The sequence below is a fragment of the Petaurus breviceps genome, unplaced genomic scaffold (genome assembly GCF_028583685.1).
Source record: "Petaurus breviceps papuanus isolate PSGF00001 unplaced genomic scaffold, PetGlider_PUasm1.0 446, whole genome shotgun sequence".
NCBI lineage: Eukaryota > Metazoa > Chordata > Mammalia > Diprotodontia > Petauridae > Petaurus > Petaurus breviceps.
Genome location: NW_027186338.1, coordinates 3,076,179 through 3,100,603, shown reverse-complemented (window position 1 = coordinate 3,100,603; position 24,425 = coordinate 3,076,179). Strand labels below are relative to the sequence as shown.

The window sequence follows — 24,425 nt, the reverse complement described above, 5'->3', positions numbered from 1 at the left end:
CTAGCTTTTTGTCTGTCTTCATTGGACAGAGTTATGGAGGTAGGAAAGTGTGAAAGAAACAGCTGTTTGAATAGCTTTCTCCATTACCATTTAGAGGTTGGAATACATTTTTAAGAAAAAGAGCATTCTGAGTTTAAAGCCCTTCATCCATCTTCATTTTCTCATTCTCATATTCATTAGAATGCCTTTCTCATTTTCCCAGTGATATAGTGTACATTAGGGTGAGTGTGAAGGAGTGACACATAGTCACAGCAGGTTTGGGGCAGGTACCTAGCAGACCTTCAACACACACTTGCTGACTTGGGAATGTGCTTTGCAAGATTGGTGGGAAGGAGCTGTGCAGAGATCTTGTTTGGGGAGCCCTTTAAAAAATGTTGCTGGTAATGGCAGGAGGTGGGGAGGGATCTCATCACACAGGAACAGAGCTGAGTGGCAAGGTCCCAGAGGAGTCACCCGCCCATGCTAAAAGGGGGAGGTGAGAACCAAGACCACATGGACCAGACTGAAACTCTATGGAAGGTTAGACTGGGACAGACAAGTCTTTCAAACTAAGGGTTACTCAGTAAAAGTGGAGGGTAGTTTTGGCTTCCCCTCTTCCCCATCCAGAAGGTTGAGCATGGGCATGTCATTGAATAATGAAGATAGATCAGATGCTTTAAACTGGACAAGTCAAGATTTGAGGCATGGCGGTTGGGCCGGATGGATGGATTTCTTAAACACTTTGAATTCATCCCACTTCTGCATAACCACCAGGCTGCAATTTCCCATATGTTTTCTCTGCTGTATTTTCTTGTCTCCAACCACCCTCTCCTGCTGAGGAGGCAGTCAGGACTAGTCCAGGAAGAGGAAGAACATTCCAGTGTCATTACTGTTTCAAACCCAGAAGAATGGAAGATTGATAACAAAGATTTTGAGAGTACCTTTATTTTCCATTTGATTCAGGAAAAAATCGAGGCAGAAAATTGCCGATAAAAACCACTGTTATCTAGAGCAGTGGTCCCAAAGGGGAGTGCAAGCATGACAAGCTATCGGAATATGGACCAACCAGTGGGAAGATGGGTTGCCTCCCACTCTCCCTGCAATTACCAGTCATGGGGTATGTTTTCAGTGCAGGCCCTTCACCTTTGCCCATTAGTGCCCGACCTTCTTCCCCTGCTCTGTCCCCTCCCACCACTAGAGAAGACCCCTTTTCAAGCTCCCAACTTCCCCTCACACACCGAGTGTCAGATGTTTGGTGGGATTATAAAAACTTGACCCAGCTCCCTAGCTCACTCTGCCAGTTGTGTACTCCAAGGAAATAGCTGCTGGGTAAGATTTCACCTGCCTGGGTTTCATTTTCATTGGGAGGAATTAAGTTTCCAGCAATAAAATTCCCCTGTTGGCTAACTGAGTGGATCTGATTAATTGAATAATGAATAATTATCAGTTACGCTTTATAAAACATTCACTGTTTTCTAAAAAGTGAAATGATCATGCTTACTCATTCTAGCTTGTCACAGTACGAACAGCCACCTGTCAATTTGAAGATTGTGAAAATCTTCAGCAGGATACTTCTGGTTATGTTGAGGCAAAGTGCTTAGTCATTGTTGAACCAGAGAGATGTATTTTCCTTTTACCAAAACAGACAAATGTTCTGCATTGGCTGATCTTTTCTGTCATGGCAGCTGTCTCTGGGGCATATACTTTCTAATAGATAAAAATAATCTCAACCTGTCCCTTCAAAAGGGAGCATTTTAATGAGTGAGTAAGGAACTGCTTTTTGAAAGATGCTCATGCTGTAATGTGACCTTTTTTGAAACTGGATATTTGGAAATGTTTTCATCATTACGAGATTTTACTGCTGAAAACGTATTACTGTAAGACTTCATCTCTGCACATTTAAACCTAGAGACAGACTTCTAACCTGTTTTAAAATCTTCCAAATGAAGAGTTCCAGTGGATTTTCAATCCATTTATTAAAAATACAAAAATTCAACAGCTTCCAATAAGATTGCAAGGACATATGTTTGATGTCAGGGAAAATGGAATTTTTAAGGAAAGCCATGGTATAATTGTTGTTCAGTCATGTCTGACTCTTCACGACCCCATTTGGGGTTTTCTTGGCAAAGGTAATGGAGTGATTTTCTATTTCCCTCTCCAGCTCATTTTACAGATGAAGAAACTAAGGCAAACAGGGTTAAGTGACTTGCCCAGGGTCACACAGCCAGGGCATGTCTCAGGTCAGATTTGAACTCAGGAAGATGAGTCTTCCTGACCCCTGGCACTCCACTGCAGCACCACCTAGCCAATCAATAATTGTGTAATTAGTAGATGAAAAAAATAGTTTAGAAGCACCACCAAGGATGCAATCCTGTTTGTATTCATGTATTTTTGTAAGGAAACTTAATGTGGCTATGCTAGCCATTAAAACCAAGCCATGTATTTAGAGCTTGAAGGAAGCTACCTTATAGGCCAGAAAGTCCATTTTCCTCATTCTACACATTAGGTGACTTGTCCAGGGTCACACAGTCAGGAAGTATCTGAGGCCAGATTTGAACTCAAGTCTTTCTAGTTCCAAGACTGGCACTATTCACGACACTACTTAGTACACATAGATTTTGGAGGCTGGGTAATTCAGTTCTTTAATGACTACAACATTCAAGATTTCTTAGTTTTCCATCTATAGGGTATTTAAGTACTTAAATACATTTGGGTAGTGCCTTATTAAAAATGACAAACTTAAAGAATGATATTATGATGATTTTAATTTAATTTAATTAATTATGATTTTAAAAAATGATAAACTTGAAGTATGCAGGTGGTGCCATAGTGGATAGAATCAGAAAGATTCATCTTCCTGAGTTCACATCTGGCCTCAGACACATACTAGGTGTGAGACTGCACAAGTCACCCTCTTTTTGCCTCAGTTTCTTCCACTGTAAAGTGGGGATAATAGCCCCAATATTGTTTTCATACATGTCCAACTCTTTGTGACCCCTTTTGGGGTTTTCTTTTATTTTCAAATGCTTTATTAACTTCGGATTTACACCATTCATTTCCGCCAGATTTTGAGTTACAAATTTTCTCCCCGTTTTTCCCCTACCCACCCCCCCCAAATAGTCCCACAGGATATCCTTTTGGGGTTTTCTTGACCAAGATACTGGAGTGGTTTGCCATTTCCTTCTCCAGCTTATTTGACAAATAAGCAAATACATAAAACATTTATTTCCTCCCCTTTCCCCTGTTTCCCTGCCTCTTCCCAAATGTCATATCGAGACTCCTGTTACTTTGGCATTTGTCTGCTGTTATTTGGTTTTCTAAGCGCTTTCCCTTGTTACTTCATTTTCTCCATAAGATCACCCTCAGAAATGCAGAAGAGGAAGAAATGGGACAAAGGAATCACTTTGTAAGTCATTACAAAGCTGCAGTCTTTAGCCAATTTTTAGAGATGACCATTATATGTTAAGCCACTCAGCTTCTTAGTGGCCAAACTTTGGGCTTTTGACCCCTTCCCATCATCCACATACATCAGAGGGAAAAAAACCAATCAACTGTCCCTCATGCCCACCATGAAAAAAGAACTTTTTTTGTTTTTTTTAAAAGAAAAGGTTAAGACTTTATTTATTCAAGATGAATATATCAAGCAAGAAGTATAACAAAACAGCAGAACTTTCGCCTTTGGAATACTGTCATTGACATCGCTCCCGAGTGTTTGGTGTACTACTATTCTATGACAGATTTTTCTATGCTGATTACAAGAAGTCAACTATTATCAGTATGCACAGTTATAATCCTTAATCTATCAGCTGTTTCTCTGAGTGTGAATTGTGAGTGCATGAATAGTGAATGTCCTTTGCCATAACACTGTGCCAGGTAGAGAGCGGTGGGTACCTGAAGCTAAGACAGAAACAAACCCAATATAAGCCACAGCTGGGGTTGACCAGCATTCTATCACAAGGACAAGGACACTTTACAATGTATAAACACACATTTCAAAGACCAGCTGAAACTAGCTGGTGGCTTAGTTGAAGCCAGAAAGAAGCTGTGCTAATCTGCCTCTCCCATTTTATAAGGATTAGACCACTGCCCCTCCTCACCCACCCCCACCTCCCCACCCCCACCAAATAATACATGTGCCCAAGGGCTATGAAAAAATATAAGTCAATACATAACCATTACAGACCTTGGAGCTAGCATTTTGTAAACAGCCTGTGTCTGTAATTAAGCAAATTAAAAACATTGTCTTATTTGCAGACAGAGCACACCACTAAGCGTACATTTGGAGGCATTCACATTTCATGTCAGTCTATACACAAATATACAGCTTGTTGGATAAATACACATTTTGCCAGAGATATGAAAACTTCTCAGTTGTACAGTGAATGTCTGAGAGGAACCAACTCCCAGATTAACACTTGAAGGAAAATTGAAATAGTCAAGTTTACATTAAGACAGCAGCTTGGACACCTTTTCTTATTTTTACCTAGAACAAATAGTAATACAGCATATCTGAGAGTTCTTCAAACTTTTTTTTGGCATAATTGAGTGCAAATTTGTCAGTTTCTACTTGTCAAAATTTCCTGTTGCATAATAGTGAGGAAAAAAAAAAGCTTGCTCACAACAGGATTTTAATTTCTGCTAAAGTTTTTTTTGTTTGTTTTGTTTTTTTGGGGGGATTTTTTTTTTTTTTGCAAAAGAAAAAGAAATTGTATAACTTAAGCATGCAAGCTGGGCTCCTCAAAGTTTTTTTCTGGGCACATTCAATGATTCTGAATGTTTCCTGGTTGCTACCTAAAAGGGAAATATCTTTCTAAACCATAAAGAGTTTCTATTAATAACCTGCTCGGTACATTTGAGGGAAATCACATTTCTTTCCAATAACACATGGAAGTACTGTAACAAGGGGAAAATACTTTGCTTTCCTTTAAAAAAAAAAGCAACAATAGTGCTCAGGGTTTTCTCTTAACTTGTTTAGAAGCAGTTTTTTAATTTAAATTAAATTTAATTAATTTTTTTAAAGGATGCTATAAAATCAGTTGTAAAGGACCCAAGGGACAGATACTGGCAGACAATTTCAAGGACAGACATTTCTGAGCCTGCGGAAATCCAGCCTGTTCACCATCCCCCTAGACCCCCTGCTGCACCTTAACTATGTTAATAATGTAACAATCTTTAATAGAGCCTGGTTATATATTTCAGTTGACAGCAAGTTTTATGTGGTACATAGCAGTAACATGTGTTTTCTAGCCTACGGGACAGATTAAGGGCCAACACAGTCAGAGCTAAAGGATTGATTAACTGCATGCAGAATACACTTACATCTCGAAAGCACAAATACTCAATACAGCTTCTCCCTCTTCTTTCCTAATCTAGGGATGAAAACACTATCCTAACACTTAGACTAAAATGAAATCTAACCCAGATTCTCCTTTTTGGAAAAAAATTAGGCTCTCAATTCTATATGATGAATCTGGACTTCACTCTTTTCCCATGGGGTGAGTTCATAAGTTCATGAGAAGTGTCTCTTAAAAGCTACCACGCACAGATGAGAGCAATATTTAGAATTCAGTGGAAAGTCATAATCGTGTTTTCTAGGACCAAATTTTGCCACCAAAACTCTCCCCAAATTTTTCCTGCTCCTGTTATCACAGATAACTGCAAACATGTCTAAGAGGTATTGGAAAGCCTCTCTTTAAAAAAGTCAAAAATTCGATTCTAGCTTCTTTTCACACGATACTGATTTCATGAGCTCTTGTGACATGAGGTTTTTCACCCCTCTTATCTCTGGTGAGAAAGGTTTCAGCACGGGTTAATGCAGGGGAGGTGATGGGAAATCATTACTGTGACCTATAACTTTTCATCTGCTAAGCTCACTCTGTCTGAGTGCATCTAACATCCCTTCGAGGTAGGTGCATGGTCACATCCCCAGGAAGTTTTGCAGGGTGAAGGGTCCTGCCTTCAGTCACATCAAGTGTAATTGTCAAAGTCCTAGCCCTGAATCCAATACAGAGACCATGCCTCCTTTCACGCTGTCCTCATTGCTAGGTGTTCAGCTCACCGTTACATCTCAGGGGGACATCTGGGAAACTAAGGCTCACTGGGAGTGGAAAAGGAAAACTTTGCAGAGAGGGATGACCATCAGATCTCTCTTCATTCCATCTCTATTTTTTCTGTCCTCACTCATGTAGTGAAATACTTGCCAGACACCTGCTTGAGCTGTACCTGGAAGCTTTTACAAATTCTGTACAGGAACAAGAATTTCAGTGTGTTTGTTGCTTTAAAAAAAAAAACAAAACCTTGTTCTTTTCATTCAGTCTCTTTACATAACTGTGAGCCATTGTTGGCCCCTGGAAGTCTATTTATTTTAACCACAAACACCATAAAATATAAAATACATGATGACTGAAAGTATTCTTATCGAGGGGGGGATATTTTGTTTTAATTGGTATCATTTGCATTTATGGGAATAAAAACTAGGTAAACAACTGATAAATTACAAACTTATACCCCAAACATTTCTGTATTTCAGAAACATAGTAGAGATGATTTCTGCAATGATGCTTTTCTCACAAATTGATGACTACTGAGCTATGAAAACTCCCAACCTCAGGGGACTTAGAGGTCATTCCCTGCTATCCCACCCTTTGCCCCTTCTCCCATGAAAACTAATTTTAAGAAAAAGAGGAAGAGGAGAGAGAGAGAGAGAGAGAGAGAGAGAGAGAGAGAGAGAGAGAGAGAGAGGAAGGCCATGACTACAATGCTGTCCACTCAAAGCACACCCAGCTCCCAGATTTCTATGTTATTAAGTGAATAGCTCTTTAAGGCAGAGAAGAGGCGTGCTGTGGATCCCGGTGCTGTTGGCTCGACTCACTCACATGGTTTCAGTGGCAGGGGATGAGGTACATTTCTTCCTGAAGCGAGATCGAAGAATCCTAGGCGGTGCCTGTTGGGAAAACCAAAAAATGTCATTAATTCAATGGTTCAAGATGATGAAATGGCTTTGCATACCAGCAGAGGAAGTTTCTACACCAAGGAAATCCTTCCACATAGGAAATTGAAGATCCAGACACGAGTAATAATCAAAGGAATGAAATGCAACATGGCGGAGCAGATAGAGGGAAGGGTGGCCTCAGAACTAGGAAGTCCTGAATTCAAATTCCATCCCTGACACATTCGGGCTTTGTGGCCCTGTGCAAATCGCCAGGCAACTCTTCAGGATTTAAGAGTGGCTAGACTGCATCAGTGAAGGGAGTCTTTACACAGGGAAGTTCCTTGTGTAGATGAAATTGTAGTTCCAGAGCAGAGTCCCCCAAAATAAAAAAAATAAATGGTATTTCCAAGGGAAGGATGTTCTTGACCCACCATCCATGAGTCACAGGATGAAAGCTACCTTTCAACTTCTGTAGGAACCAAAGGCATGCATTTGTGGAGCATCTGGCCAGAAGTCATAGAATCTCAGAGTTGGAAGGTTCGTCATGGGTCACCTGGTCCAACTTACATATGAACAATAACACTAATAGCTACCATTCACATAGTACTTTAAGGTTTGCAGAGTGCTTTTAATATTATATCTTATTTGATTCTTACAACAATTGGATGGTGGGTGGTGTTTTTGCTCCCATTTTACAGATGGAGAAACCGAGGCAGGTAGAGGTTAAGTGATTTGCCCAGAGTCACACAGCTAGTAAGTATCTAAGGCTGGATTTGAATTCAGGTCTTCTGGCCTGCAGATCTAGCAGTGCCTTCTATGACGTTCTCAGTCAGTGGTGGCCATCTACTCTCTGCTTCAAGATGACCTTTGAGGAAGAGCCCACCACAGTGAGACGGGGCCATGCCACTTTTGGATAGCTCTAATTGTCATGAGTACGTCATTACAGATGGAACTCTGCCCTTTGGCAATTTCTACCCATGGTTACTGCTGGTTCTGCCCTTTGGGGACCAAACAGAGCAAGTGTCATCTGTTACCCATGACAGCCTACAAATACATAATGAAAATTTCTCCAGGCTGTGCCCCCACCCAATTCTTTCAGTTGATCCTTATATAGCAAGGTCTCGGGCCCTTCACTATCCTGTTAGCTGTCCAGCTTATCAATGTCCTTTCTAAACCATGGTGTCCAGAATGAATCTAATATCCTACATGGGGTCTGCCCAGGGCATGGGGCAGGAAGCTCTCCTCTTTTAACAACAACAATGGTTAACACTTATGTAGCATTTACTATATGCTAAGAGCTTTACAATGACATCTCTTGAGCCTCACAACTTGGGGAGGAAGGTGCTATTAGTACCCCCATTTTACAGATGAGGAAACTGAGGTAAATGGGTTAAATAAAGGGTGCCTGATATGTTTATGACCACAGACCAGAAACAATCCCATTCTCGAGTGCCTCACCAGTACAGAGAGAAGCCCCTTATCCTCTTCATGGAGCTCTTCCATGTCATCCTAAAGTCATTCTATAAACGCCAAGTCAGGGGTTGTAAAGCAAGACAGATTTTTTTTTTCCACTTTTGCCTTGGGGTTAGAGTCACACATAGACAAGATGGCATCTTAACCTTTCAGAATCTTTCCCTCTGGGAAAGAAAGTGCATACTTTCTGTGGGGTGTATTTCATGTCTCCACTACCAGGTAGCTCCAGACTCCGCCTGCTCTCAATAGTCCCTTAACAGGGCCAACAGTGACCATGTTCCTTTCTACAGGGAGGTGTTGGCTGACGCCCTAAGAAGTGGGGCAAGAATGAAGGACGAACAACAATAAATGAAAAATAGGAAGAATTCAGAGAAATTTGGGAAGGCTTGGCTGAGCAGATACAGAGCAAAAGGAGAACCAGGGGAACAACTTACCTGACAGCCACAATGACCAGTCAACCAACAAGCATTTTTTAAGGGCCTACTGTGTGCCAAGCACAGATCTAACTCCAAGCAACGAAACAGTCCCTATTCAATCTGAAACACTTAGGAACTCTGACCAGTGCAATTAGTGAATTCAAAAGACTGATAAAGCAATTGGCCACTTCCTCTCAGCAGAGAAGTGATCAACTCTAGGGGTGAAATGAACCATTTTCAGACATGATCAATTTATCGATTTGTATAACTTGACTCTACTCATCTGTTACAAGGGTGAGCTCTGTGGGAGAGGGGTCAAGAGTGAGTTAATAGGAAATCACAGATGCAAAAGAACATCAGTATGACATAAGAAATACACAAAGGAAAAGAAAAATTATTCGAAACGGGAGAGAAACAAATTGGATCATTTTATTCCCAAAGTCTTAACTTTAATATAAGCTTCTTTTAAAATAAACTATGTAACAAGAGTGTTCAGTTTCACACACAATCCTCCTTTTTGTGTGTATACTTGAATATTTGCATTTGTTGGTGATTAAGTTTGTAATTTTATAGGCCAGCAGAATTAAACAGAGAAATCTGTGTTTCAGGGTCATCTGAGGTGGTGCAATGGATAGAACCTGGGTCTGGAGTCAGGAAGCCTCACCTTCCTGAGTTCTAATCTGATCTCAGATACTTAAGCTGTGTGACCCTGGGCAAGTCACTTAACCCTGTTTGCCTCAGTTTCTTCATCTATAAAATGGGCTGGAAAAGGAAATGGCAAACCACTCCCACATCTCTGCCAAGAAAACCCCAAATGGGTCACGAAGAGTCGGACACAGCCAAAAAATGACTGAATCAACAACGAGGACATAATAGTCAGAGGCACAAGTTTAAATCCCAGGCTTGCTGATACCGCCCCCCCTCTCCCCACTGCCTTCCCTGCTCTGAATCCCCAACTTTGTTACATCCCCCAGAGGAGGTAGGGGAGGCATGCCTTCTGTTGTCAGATCTCAAGAATCTTGAGGGCAGCTGTTATGGAAGAAGACTGGGGGGAACAGAGGGGTCTCAGAAGTAAGGGCTGGGGGTAGCTAGGTGGCACAGTAAATGGAGCACCGGCCCTGGAGTCAGGAGGACCTGAGTTCAAATCCGGCCTTAGACACTCAACACAAAACTAGCCGTGTGACCTTGGGCAAGTCACTTAATCCCAATTGCCCTGCCTTGCCCCCTACAAAAAGAAAAAAAAAAGAAGTAAGGGCTGGTGCCTCTTCCAGGCTTCATAGATAATTTATCATTTTTTGATATCTTTGTTTCTATACCACCTTAATTTCCAAATATATTCTCCCTCCCCTACCCAACAAGACATCCCTTGAAGCAAAAAAGAGAGAAACGAAATGGTTTAGCAAAACACGCATCTACCAAGTCTGATGGTGTAAGTTGATTTCATCTTGAATGATAGTGGGCATTTCTGTCCACCCAGGGAGGTAGGGTGGTAGAATGGTTAGGGTGCTGGTCTCATGGAGACCTTGTCTTTGACACCTATGAGCTGTGTAACCAGAGGCAAGTGACCTCATTTTCCTCTGAGTCTCAATTTCCTCATCTTCAAATTGAGGATTAAGATCTACAGAGTTGATCATGAAGCTCAAATGAGAATATATATGTTGGTACATATCAGTATGTGTGTATATGTGCATGCACACATATGTACACATATACACACATATAGATATCTTTGCAAAATTTAAAGTACTAGCCTAAGCATCTGTGGAATGGGACTCTCCAAGCAGAACTACTGCGCATTAATCTTAAAGCATTATGGAAATGGGAGTTATTGTAATGACTGTGATATTTGTAGGTACCAGCCCCTAGTAAAACTATGGCCAAATGGCAGATCCAAAGTGGGAAAAAGGAGTTTCCATACTGAGACTTGGTTCAAATCCTGCTTCTGACTCATATTAGCTGGGTGACCATTTTTTGAGGTCTTGTAACCTTTCAGAGCCCAGAGGCCACTCTCTAAGACAATAAGTTATATGTACATGGCAGATCCACAATAGGGAAAAGGAGTTTTCATCCTGGGAGTTCCCAACATTGCAAAAATCACAAGTCTGGATCCTCCCTCACAAACCAACCAACCAACCCAAATAAAAACAATGAACTGTCTCCAAAAGTGGAAATCTATGTTCTTCCTGAACACTTCCAGGTGGGAGAAACTCAGTACGCCTTCAGAAAACCCATTCTCAACAATGTTTTCCCTTAACTAATGAAATTACAGGTTCAGCTGTTTCCACACTGCCCCCCCCCACCATTTTATTTTTATCAGCCATCCAGGAGCAGTTAATGCATTAACCTTCACTAAAGGGAAGAGCAAGGTCTATCCGGGTTGTACATGATGCCTATGATACATACTTGAAAACACATCCTCCCTTGACTTTCTAAAGCGCAAAACCACTCATTGTGTTGAGTACGATCCCAAGTGCCGACTCAGCATCCAGCAGGAGTCAGAACAGAGCAGACAAACTCATCTGGTATTTTTGTTATTAAACTAGCATCCTGCCACCCAGGTTTTCAAACAAGACATGACAAGTCATCGCTTTGGCTGTCACATCAGAATGAGGTCTGTTCTAGCTAATTAGGTTAAGATTTGAAACCTAGTCAAATGCGGATGCTTCAAGGTCTCTCACTATCCACAAGCCCTAAACCTTCTCTTGATTACTTCAGTTAAGAGGGACTGTGACCCAGCTGCCCTGCACAAACTGCTTCCCAAGGAGGAGAGTTAATCAGGGGCACTGCCAGCCCCCCTGAGCCCCAGCCTCACTGTAGATAAGAGCATGGGACCTGGAAGCCAAAGGATCTGGGTTCTGGTTCAGATACTTAACTACTTGCATGACTCTGGACAACTCATTTCAACTCTCTGGGTCTAAGTTTATTCATCTCTAAAAACAATAACAATAATAGTAATGGGGCAGGTAGGTGGGACAGTAGACAGTAGTCAGGAGGACTCATCTTCCTGAGTTCAAATCTGGTCTCAAGCACTTACTGGCTATGAGACCCTGGGCAAGTCACTTAACTCTGCCTCAGTTTCCTCATCTGTAAAATGAGCTGGAGAAGGAAATGACAAACCACTCCAGCATCTCTGCCAAGAAAACCCCAAATGGGGTCACAAGAGACTGACATGACTGAAAAATGGTTGAATGTCAGTAATAATAAATATTACCATTATTGTTGCTAATAATAATAACTATAGCACTTTCCTCATGGGATTTGTTGTAAGGATCAAACAAAAAGAGTTACATGTGGTAGGTACATGGGAAAAAGCCCTGTGTTTGGAGTCAGAGGGCCTGGGTTCAAATCTCTATCCTGCCATTTACTGAAAGTGTGACCTTAGGTAAGTGTTGTGCTATCTGTGTGACCCTAGGCAAGTCACTTTCCCTCTAAAGTAGGGTGGGGGGGGGTTGGTCTATACCAGGTTGTCTATACCCCCAACTTCCCCCTTCCCTCCCCCCACCACCACCTGAGCCCCTTTCAGGGGATTTGCACTATTTTCATCATAATAATGACATTTGCCTATTAAAAAAAGTATTAAAACACTCCTCCCTTTTCCAACTACGTATCTGTGTGAGGCCAGATTTTCTTCTTATACTTCAACCAAAAGAACACATCACAGCAAATTGGATGCAGAAGCAGCTAAGAAACTCCAACTGTCTTAAGCCAGACATTAAAGAGATTTGCAAAAAATATGTAAAATGATGCCACTTTTCTCCCAAAATTTTGTTCAGAAAAAGAGTTATTTTTCCATAAGACTATTCATTTGTTAGCATATAATGAATTTATTACTACTTTAAAGAGAATAAATGGATATTTAAAAATTTTGTCAGCTTTAATTTATTTTTTTTTGCCTTTTGGAGGAGGGAAGGTAGGGCAATTGGGGTTAAGTGACTTGCCCAAGGTCACATGGCTAGTTTTCTGTTAAGTGTCTGAGACCGGATTTGAACTCAGGTCCTCCTGACTCCACAGCAAGTGCTTGCTCTATTCACTGCGCTACCTAGCTCCCCTATCAGCTTTAATTTCTAATACAGTAAGTATTAATAACTATAACCCACAAAGACAAAGGCTATTTGGGGTCCTCAATAACATAAGAGTAGAAAGGGATTCTTAAGTATTTTTGAAGGGCCTAAGGCCAGAGTTTGAGAATTGCTGGTCTCTTCCAGCTCTAAATCAACAGTCCTGTTCATGTATGGAAGGAAAACCCTTTGTTAACAATAAAGTACTAGTATCAATTATTATCCCAACTAGAATGTAAGCTCTGTGAGGCCTGGGAATGGGTATTTTCTAAAACAAGGTGTCCTCTTGCCTAGAGTACTTAATCAGTCTCTGTTGGGTTGGGTTGTATGGGTGAGGGGGGACTCAAGGGCTGTGAATGTTTCCTCTATCCATTCAGTTTCTTAGTGCATAGGAAAACTGTGAAAGTCAGAGAGCTGGCCTGGAAGCCAGGAAGACACATATCTGACACATGGTGGCTGGGTGACCCTGGACAAGTCCCTCTTCATTCTCTAGGCAACCATCTAAGACTCTAAGTTAGAGAGAAAGGGCTGCCCTGCTCTCGTACAGTTTCCTCCAATTGGCAAACCCAGTCTCTTTCCCTATCCTTCTCCCTCCCTTCAGTAGGACCCTAGAAGAAAGTATGCACCTTCTGGAAACCACCCATGCAAGTCACTCTGAGACTAGTCACTAACCAGTCATTAAGCTCTGTGCAGAACTCTCTTGCAGAACCAACCAGTGATCTACATTGGAAATCACTGGTCTAGTTCCAAATTTAAAAAGGCCTGGTCAACCCATCAGGATCTTGGGCAAAGCACGTTCTACAACCATGATCTTGAAGCTCATTTGAGATACTTGTGGTCTCTCCCACTGAGACATTGGACACCAGGTACCTCCAGAGGTCTCTCCGTCTTCCGGGGAGCTTTAAACTTGTACATATAATCCAACAGGTCCTCCTCTTCCTCCTCGTCGGAGAATATTGATGGGTCCTTGTCCCGGTGTGGGTGCGGCTTCCATAACTTCACACCCCCCTCATTCACCTCTCCCTCAACCACTTAGAGTCCATTTAAAATCTAGCGGAGGAAGACAAAGTACAGTGAGGACAAGTCAAGTCAGCAGTGTCCTCATGCACAGAAGGAGTGAGACCACACGGTGTTAGACCACGCATTCCACACAATACTCCAGGCATGGTTAGAAGCTTGAAAAGACCATCAGACAGCCAGAGGTCATCAGAGCAGGGAACCTGGGAAACCGCTTGAATCCCCGCTCCCTCTCACTTTACAGACAAGGAAACTGACTCAGTTTCCTCCTCTGTAAATAACTTCTACAAGACAATAAAATGCCAACTCCTCAGCTTGGCATTTAAGTGACCCACTTATATTGTCACTCGACCTGGACATCCCATCTACCACCTCCGAGCTTTTGCATAGGGTGTCCCTTAGCTTCCTCCAAGGTTCATCTCCTACCTCCCATAGGAAGCATTTCCTGATCTCCCAAGTTACCCGTGGTTCATTTGCCTCCGATTATCATGTATTTGCGGTGTATGCGGTGCCTCCCTCAGTGGAATGGAAGCACCTTCAGGGCAGGGACTGTGCCTCAGTACTTTCCTTTTGGGTTTTTTATGTCCCCAGGGCCCAGCACAGTACCTGTACCCATTGCTGTGGAGTCATTTCAGCATCCCATTCTCTGTGACTCCATTTGGGGTTTTCCTTGGCAAAGATACTGGAGGGGTTTGCCATTTCCTTCTCCAGCTCATTTTGCAGATGAGGAAACTGAAGCAAAAAGGTTAAGTGACTTGCCCAGGGTCACACAGCTAGTACGTGTCTCAGATTAGATTTGAACTCAGGTCTTCCTGACAGGCACTCTATCCACTTAGCTACCTAGCTATCCACCTGACCCATAGTAGGCTTTTTTTTGCTTTTTTGGAGGGGCAATTGGGGTTAAGTGACTTGTCCAAAGTCACACAGCTAGTAAGTGTTAAGTGTCTGAGGTCAAATTTAAACTCAGGTCCTCCTGACTCCAGGGCCAGTGCACTATTCACTGCACCACCTAGCCGCCCCACCATAGTAGGCTCTTAATAAATGCTTGTTGAATTGAATTAAGTGACTTGCCCAAAAGTGATATGGGTTGGTGTTGGGCCATTCAGTGATCACATCATCCTTTTTTTGTGACCAAGATCTCCTTGCGATGTGAGTGATCTTTTATTTTTTTTTTTAAATTACTGTGGCTCCTCCTTTCCAGATATAATTGATATTCCATGCAAGAAAAATGGAAGTTTTCACTATCAGTGAACAAATTACCTGCTAAATCTACCGTTCAGTAAGTTTAACCCAATAAGCACTTATTAAGTGGAAAAAATCTCCAATGGTGGAATGGAGAAGGCATTGGCCTCCCAAGCCAAAGCTTGAGGGTTCAAGTCCAATCAAGGGTGATTGACTGAGAGAGGCAGCATGGCCTACAGCCCAGGGACTTAAGAGGAAGGAACACCTGGGTTTAAGTCCTGCCCCAGCTCATGTTATCGTAGGCAAGTGACCTATCTTGCCAGCCTGTTTTCTCATTTAAAGGTTCTATCTGGCCCCAAATCAATGACTGTGCTGGGAGGCATACAAAGAGAAACACCAAATGGCCTCTGCCCTCAACAAGCTTACATTCTATTAATCGATTTGCTGGGAAAGAAGCTTCTTTATGAGAAGAACCAAGGATTCAGCAGCCACATGAAGCTGATCTGGCCATGACTGGTATGTTTAATGGTTGACAGCCTTGATGCCTGACCAATTGATTTTAAGGAGCGCATTCCTGGGCTTCTGTTGAGTCCTGTATGACAAAAGTGACTCCATGAAAACTATTTTTCAACACTAGTTTGAGCATCAAAAATCATGGACCAGGGAAGGAAAGGGAGTGTCTTTTTGGAGCCTCCCAACTTACTGTCATATATGGGCAAATACAGTCAGCTAAGTGGTGAAAGTATCAGGCCTGGAGTCGGGAAGATTCCTCTTCCTGAGTTCAAATCCAGCCTCAGACACTTCCTAGCTGTGTGACCCTGGGCAAGTCACTTAACTCTGTTTATCTCAGTTTCCTTCTCTGTAAAATGATTGGGAGAAGGAAATGGCAAAATATTCTAGTATCTTTGCCAAGAAACCCTAAATGGGTTCACAGAGAGTCAGACATGACTGAACAATAATTTATGTCATATGAGCTGCCAGCATGTGCATTGGGCTCCTCAGAAGCAGAGGGGCACCGAGATGATGTTTTATCTGCTGATGTTATTTAAATGAAATGTTTAGGATACTAACTCCTGAAATATACATTTTGTTTTCTGTCATCACGGACGTTATTCAGTGGAAAGGGGGCTACATTTGTAATCGTAACCCAAGTTCAAAGTCCTTCTACCACTTACACCCTGCGCGACTTTGGCTCATCATTTAACCTCTATGTGCCTCCGTTTCCTCATCTGCCAAATGGGGAGGTTAGATCGGCCCCACTTCTAGGACCCTTTCATCTCTAAATCTGTGGTCCTGTGAATGATATCTTGGTAGCAATCCTCATTTTTCTGACCACCAGTAATGTGGAGTAAATTCCCCTACATCCTATATGTTATCTCTCTCTCTCTCTCTTGTGTGACAAAGTCTCCACCGCTGGAGTGTGGCGTGGTGTTAGGACTCACATCCTCTTTGTTGCGAGAGATGTTGCTACACTGTAGCAACACTAGCCAGCATTGACTAAGAGAAGGTCCCAGTAAGATTCTCCATTGGCTGTGTGCTGCTTTCTGTTGCTCTCCCAAGCGAAGCCAACAGGTGGCAGCATGAGAACACGATAGCGCCAGCCAAGTCCCCCTGGGGATGGACCGGAGGATCGTGGCAGCTGGGGAGTGCCCGGGGGGCCTAGACCCACTGGTGTCACCCAGCAGCTCGTCCTGGCCACTCCGCACTCACCTTTGGCTGCTCGCTTTCTCTAATTTTGATATTTTTCACTTGTCCTGGATGATTTGGGTGGAGAAACATTGGTTTACAGTCAACTTACTAGAGGTGTGACTTTGTCAAGTCACTTTACTAGGGAAGGAGGGAGGGAAGGAGGGACAGAGAGAAAGAGACAGAGACAGAGAGACAGACAGAGAGATAGAGAGACACAGAGGAGACAGAGACAGAGAGATGGAGAGACAGAGATACAGAGAAAGAGAGAGACAGAGAGAGAAGGGGAGAGAAGGAGGGAGGGAAAGAGAAGAGGAGGAGGAAGAGAGGGGAGAAGATGGAATGATGGAGAGAGAGAAAGAGGGAGGGACAGAAGAAGAAGAGGAGAGAGAAAGGAGGTAGTCAGGGAGAGAAAGAGGGAGAGATAGAAAGATGGAGAGAGAAGAGAGACAGAGAGAAACAGGGACAAAGGCATAGAGGAAGGAGGAAGAGGGGAGATAGAAAGACAACAAGAGAGAAAGGGAGAGAGAAAAGGAGGAAGAGAAAGAAATAAAGGGAGGAAAGGAGAGAGGGAAGATGGAAAATGGATAGGGGGAGAGAGAAAGAGAGAGAGAGGGAGAGAGAGAGAGAGAGAGAGAGAGAGAGAGAGAGAGAGAGAGAGAGAGAGAGAGAGAGAGAGAGAAGAGAGAGAGAGAAGGAGGAGAAGGAGAAGGAGCAGTAACTTAGTTCAACTGTTTCCTTTCACAGATGAGGAAATTGAGGCCTAAAGAGACGATAGAACTTGCCCAAAGTCACACAGTTAGTAAGTGGCCAACCCCGGACTTGAACTCAGGTCCCCAGCCTACAAATCAAGTGTGTACATGATACTATTATAAGATATAATCTAGAGACCCAAGCCCTGGATTAGTGACAGTGCCATCAGAGTCTAGAGGGGTCGCCCCCTCCCACCCCAAGCAACCTAAAATTTGGCTGTCTATACTCAAGTGTATCTGTTTTATACCTTCTGTTACTGTGAGCTCAGGAAAATTTTACCCTTGTTAGCAAACACGACAGCCAGACAAGCAAAAGGCCCCAAGCCCACCTTCCCTCTTCAGACGCAGTAACTCCCAGGGAAGCAAGCAGCTTGCTCACCTTGGCCTCCCCCCTCCCCCCCCCTTTACCCCCCCGCCCTGCCCCCCCCCCCCCCCCCAACATCCCCAAGTCAGCAAACACAATTCCATCCAAGACTAGTTAGTAAAAAACCAACCCCCACACACAATGCTAAGTGAGTCAAAGGAACCTCGTGCAAATCCAGAGCACTTACATCAAAGTCCCATAACATTTACATAGAGAAAAGAAAAGAACACAGTTAGAATAAATCACACACATGTATACACTTTAACATCAGGAGCTTCTCCCTTCCTATTGCGGGGCTGTGACTCAAGCGGAAAAAATTATCCAAGTAAAATCCATATAAATAAAAAGAAACCAACCCTTTTGAGGAGAAGGGTCGATTGATCTAATTTTAGATGCAGACATGTGTTCCAATTGCCTGCTTTATCAACCGACGAGAAGGAAAATGAAGTTATATTTAACAAATACGTAAAGGAATAACATATATTTCAGTTCTAAATAGTGTGTGGGGTGGAGGGAGGACTTGTCAGGAGAAAAAGGAAAATGAAAGGAAGACACAGGGTTACATACATAGTGAGATGCTGAGGCAGACAGGGAAATCAAGGCAGAGAGAAAGATGAAAGGCATAAGCAGGAGATAGGGCATCAAGAGAGGCAGGGTGAAGGAGATGTTCATGTATTAGTTCACAGTAAATTGTTCTTTTAATCCCTTATTGCACCTCAAACACTATGCCTCATCTCCCATCTCTAAGCCTTTTACAATGGCTGTGCCCTATGCCTGGAACGCTTTGTCTCCTCAGTTCTGCCTTCTGGTTTCTCTGGCATTCTCTAAGATTCAGTTCAGGTCCTATGTACTTCAAGAAGCCTTTCCTGGTTCCCTCCACCCCAGGTCCTAGTGCCTTCCCTCTGAGGTGACTTTTCACCTGCTCTGTATAGTTCTTGTGTTTTTGTTTTGTTGTTGTTTTTGCTTTTTTTTGGAGGGGGGAAGGTAGGGCAATTGGGGTTAAGTGACTTGCCCAAGGTCACACGGCTAGTTTTGTGTTAAGTGTCTGAGGTCACATTTGAACTCAGGCCCTCTTGACTCCAGGGCCAGTGCTCCATTCACAGCACCACCTAGACACCCCTCTGTATAGTTCTTGTATGTACCCAGTTGTCTCCCCCATTAGAATGTACTGTTCTTGAGGGTAAGGATCATGGCTCTGCCTTCTTTGTATCCCCAGTGCACAGTGCCTGGAACATAGTAAGTGCTTAATTACCTGTTGACTCTCTGACTCATCTGGGAAATGGGCAAATGAATTAGTTATTACATGTCATTACAATTTATTGCTTGTTACCAACGGTGTAAACTTTAGGGTTTCCCTACAGTTAGTGTACATAGGATGTCTGTATCATTAAAAGAGATCATTTCTTTAAGAGATAACTTTTTGTAACTCTCTCTAAGACAGTGTGCCAAGGTCCCCACTGGCTATGCCAGTTCACAGGTCGGTACTGTTACTATGACCTTTTGAAATAAGAGAATCAGAATCACCAAATGTTAGAGTTAAAAGGGCCATCAGAGCTCACAGAGCATCAAAGCATTCAGAGCTAAGAGGGATTGTGCATCATTACCATCTTCAACAAGCAATTATTAAATACTTACCATCTTCAACAAGCATTTATTAAGTACTTACTGTATATAAGGCACTGTGCTAATCACTAGGGAGACAAAGAAAGGGCAAAAACAGTCCCTGCCCTGGAGGAACATACAATCTAATGGAGGAAACAAGAAACAAAGAACTATACCAAACAAGATACATACAGAGTGAATGGGAGGTCTTCTCAGAAGGAAGACTCTAGCAGTGAGATGGACCAAGAAGGTCTCATGAATAAAGTAGGTTTGGACTGATCCTTGGGGGAAGCAAGAAAGCCAGGAGGTAGAAGTAAGGAGAGTGCTTTCCTGATGTGGGGACAGCCAAGGGAAACACCCAGAGTCAGGAGTGCTGTTTTTGAAGAGCAGTAAGGAGGCCAAAGTCATTGGAACCTAGAGTCCTAAGTGGGAAGTAAGGTAGAAGAAGACTGAAAAGATGGGAAGGAGCCGGGTTGTGGAGGGCCTTTTTCTTTATAAAGTCCTTCAAACTGATCTCAGGGGTCATTTGAATTTAATTAAACCGTTTATTAAGTGCCAACTATATGTGAGACATTTATTGTGCTAGCCACTGGGGATTAGATGTCAAAAAACCAAAAGTCAGTCCCTGCCCTCCCAAGGCTTACATTCTACAGGAGATATTACATTTATAAATTAAGTAAATGCAAGATAGTTTGAGCAGGAAGAGAGCACCAAAGCAAGCAGGGAGACCAGGAAAGGCTTCCCATGAGAAGGGGCACTTGAGCTGAGCCTTGAAGGAAGCTAAGCCTTTAAATAGGCAAAGGTGAGGAAACTGAGGCCAAAGAGGGGACCCTAGAAGTCATCTCATTGAATCCCCTCATTTTACAGGTAAGAAAACTGAAGCCAAGAGAGGTTAAACCACTTGTCCAAGGTAAAAAACAAAACAAAACAATAACAACAACAAAGGAAGGAAATAGCAAAGATGAGATTTGAACACAAATCTTATGACTTCAAATGCATTGCTCTTTCGCCTGCCCCCTGAGGCTCATTTGCATAGTTTGCCTACCAATACAAGAGCCCCTCTCAATCTCTCCAGCAGGGGGCAGACTTTAACCAAGAGGCACTATCCATAATAAGGCAGCTAGGAGGCTGAAGTGGATAGAGTGCTGGAGAGATACGAGCTCAAATCCTGCCCAGACATTTATTAATTGTCTAATTCTACGCAAGTCCCTTAAATCTCTGGTAGCTTCAGCTTCCTTATCTGTAAAAGGGGGATGATAATAGCACTTACTTCACAGGCTCAAATGAGATACTATATGGGATGTAAAGTGCTTTGTAAACTTTAAAATGCTATGTTGAATCCAGACCTTCTTCTTCTTATAGGGCCCCCTCCCACAGTGTTTCCCCTCTAAGGCTCCCAGCCAGAACTTGATCTGGGATCAATAGTCAATCACAAAAACAACCTGGTTTTACTCAGTCCTGCATTGGCTACGACAGTCTCCGATGCCAACGACCCATAGTACATGTGTGGAGTTACTCTGTGGCCCAAAGCTCCTCTTTATCACCCATCTATTCCCATGTCCATCACCTTGGCGGTCCTCAAGGCTTTATGTTGGATATGTCCAACATGTCGCCTTTGAGCAGACCCAGACAACACTCCTCAGTGTGACCAGAATCCAATGAAAATGTAGAGAGAGAAAGAATTGATAGCATCTGGAGACAGACCAAATCATACTATTTCACTTACTTTCTCTTCTTTCTTCCCTTCCTTCTTCCCTTCCTTCCTTCCTTCCTTCCTTCCTTCCTTCCTTCCTTCCTTCCTTCCTTCCTTCCTTCCTTCTTTCTTTCCTTCCTTTTCCTCCTTCATCTTTCCTTCCTTCCTTCCTTCCTTCTTTTCTTTCTTTCTCTTTTTCCTTTTTTTTCTTTCACAAAATGACCAATATGGAAATATTTTACATGACTGCACATGTATAACCTATATCAGATTTCTTATGGTCTCAGGAAGGAGGGAGGAGAGGGAGAGAAGGATGGAATTTGGAACTCAAAACTTTAAAAAGCAACAAAGAATGTTAAAAAATTGTTTTTATATGTAACTGGGGGAAAATAAAATAGTATTTCAGAAATGTAACTGGGAAATGTTTAACAAAATAAATAAAAATACAGTATAATGTAGATAATGCTAATTTGTGTTTTTCTAAGTTGATTTACAGCCAGTAGGGATCCTTAAGCACAGCTTAGTGGCTGAAGTTTCTATGAGTCTGACACCATTGCTCTAAGCAAATATATTTCCCTCAAGCATCTCATCATCCACCTCTCCACCTCTATAACTCCATTCCCACATTCTCCCCATTTTTGATCATCAGTTCTAGCCATCCTCTATTCCCCTCACCCTCCTAGAGTTTAGGAATTTCTACATGCATCAGGATACAGACCGAATTTCCAAACCAAGAGAACATCAAAGCTTCATTCAGTTCCAGGGGATGAGAGAGGAGGAAAAAGGGAAGAGGGAAGGGGGAAAGGAGAAGGGGCAGGGGAAGGGAAAGAGGAAAGAAGGTGAATCAGCTAAGATGGGAAACCAAAGTTCACTCCAGGAGCCCAGGCTCCAAACCCTATCCACGATGTTGTTCTAATCAAACCATCCTGGCTTCCCTGTTGAGAGAGGCAGTCCCTTTTAGTGGGGGCAGGAGGACACCAGGATGATGTCCTCTTCTGCTTGAGCCAGCCCTGCTTGTTGCAAACAACTGCTAATTCTACTGGCTGCCAGCTCTCCTGGCATCCCAACCACTCTAAGACCTAGGACATTACTTGTAATATATATTCAGGGTAGGGACCAGAAAAACTTAAAGTCAGAGCCGGAAGGCAGAAATGACCTAGAAAGGGAAGAGAAAAAGCTTGAGGGGAAGAGAAGAGAAGCTTTAAAAAAAATGACTGGTCTTCTTGGGCAAATGTTTTAACTCCTGACCTGCCTGGAGGCAAAGAAACAGACCAGTGGACATCTAAGGATCCTCCCAACCCCTCTTTGCTACCAGCTCTAGGAGCCTAAGATTTTAACAGATACACCAAGGAGAGTCACAAAACTTGAAACCTGGAAGTGACCTCAGTGGCAATCTAGACCAACCCATATACAAAATGTATATTGGACAAGTGGTTTTCGAATCTCTTTTTGAAGACCTTTAAGGAGGGGGAACCCCCCGCTTCTCCAGGCAACCCGTTACACCCTGGAGTAGTGAGGTGGTGCAGTGAATAGAGCACCAGCCTCGAGTCAGGAAGACCTGAGTTCAAATCTGGCCTCAGATACTTACTAGCTGTGTGATCCTGGGCAAGTCACTTCACCCTGTCTGCCTCAGTTTCCTCATCTATAAAATGAACTGGAGAAGGAAATGGCAAACCACTCCAGCATCTTTGCCAAGAAAATCCCCCATGGGGTCACAAAGAGTAGGACACGACTGAAAAAACAAAACCTCAACAGAACAATAAATGCTTGTTGAACCAAATATAGTCATAGCAGCACTTTTTGTGGTAGCAAATGGAAAAACAGCCCATTGGAGCAATCCTGTAAACAAATTTCAGGAGAATGTAATGGAATATCACTGTACCATAAAAGGTATAATGAATACAATGAATTCAGAAAAGCTGGGAAGAGGGAAACTGAGGCAGAGGGAAGAGACTAGGGAAGCAAGATACACAGCAACTACAACATTGTAAGCAGAAAGAACAAATAAAAAATAACTGAATACTGTGTGATTATAATCACCAAGCTCGAGGATGACAGCGATGACAGGGGCCAGCATTTACATAGCACTTTTAAGTTTGCAAAGAACTTTACAAATACCTCATTTGATTCTCACAATGACCCTGGGAGACAGGTACTATTATCATCTCCATTTCGTAGTCAAGGAAACTGAGGCAGACAAAGGCTCAATGACTTGTCCAAGGACCCACAGCTAATAAGCATCTGGGGCTGGATTTGAACTCAGTTCTTCCTGACTCCAAGTCCAACACTCTACGTGTGGTGCCACCTAGTTGTTTAGGCAAAGAGATATAAAAAGGCAATCCTTTCCCTTCTTTGCAGAGGTGGGGGACCACAGGTGTGGAATACTGCATCCAATATCAGACTTAGTTAATGTGCTGGTTAATTTCTTTTCTTTCTTTCTCTCTTTCTTTCTCTCTTTCTTTTTCTTTCTTTCTTTCTTTCTTTCTTTCTTTCTTTCTTTCTTTCTTTCTTTCTTTCTTTCTTTCTTTCTTTCTTTCTTTCTTTCTTTCTCTCTCCTGGTTAATTTCAATGAACTGTTTTCTCTCCCTCCCCCTTTCTTTTTTTCTTTGTTATAAGGGATAATTCTCTGGGTAGGGGAAAAGGCATATATTTAAAAATGAAACGTAAAATAAATGTACATATTATTAAATATTAAAAATAAATGCTTCTTGAATGAAAATCACTTATCCTTTCATCGATCCTAGGAAATTCTCTAAGGTTATAAGTCACTGATGGGTTACAGATCTGCATGGGTGGAGAGTTTCCAAGTGGGGAGTTCCTTGCATGGAATAAACTATAGGTCCAGACTCTCCTGGAATGCAAACTTGCGGCACACCTCTTAAACATAGCCACAGGCTGTCTTTGTTCGTTTGTTTTTTAAGGAGAAAGGATTTTATTGAGGATCAGAAAGCATGAGGATTTTCCTGAAAACGTACAGCTTGGTACACTCATACAAATCTATCAAAAAGTCTATCAATGGAGAAAGCAATTCTTCCCAGTAACCTGAAAGATCCAGGCCCCACGGTTTCTTGTCCACAGGCAGAATGCCACAGATTCTTAAACCACTAAGGAGAGGAGTGGGGAGGGGGTAGGTGGGGAAGGAGAGAGAGGGGAAAGCAGGGGACAAGAGGGAGGGGGTGGGAGAGGAGCAACCGACGGGAAAGTTGGGAGGTCTCTCTCTCCTTGGGAAGCCCACGCCCCAGAATTACGCGTCTGCAGCCTTCACTGCTCAG

At 42.7% G+C, this 24,425-nt stretch overlaps 1 protein-coding gene across 4 annotated transcripts in view; it reads right to left on the bottom strand.

Moving 5' to 3' along the window:
- Nucleotides 1-6,255: 6,255 nt before the first annotated feature.
- REEP1 (receptor accessory protein 1) overlaps nucleotides 6,256-24,425 on the bottom strand; it is a 146,069-nt gene continuing 127,899 nt past the window's right edge. For all 4 annotated transcript variants that reach the window (XM_069101061.1, XM_069101062.1, XM_069101063.1 and 1 more), the window contains 2 exons: nucleotides 13,728-13,888; nucleotides 6,256-6,922 (listed from right to left, as the gene is read on the bottom strand). In XM_069101061.1, coding sequence (XP_068957162.1) covers nucleotides 6,851-6,922; nucleotides 13,728-13,888 — 233 coding nt within the window. In that variant the 3' untranslated portion in view covers nucleotides 6,256-6,850. The remainder of the gene's footprint in view (nucleotides 6,923-13,727; nucleotides 13,889-24,425) is intronic.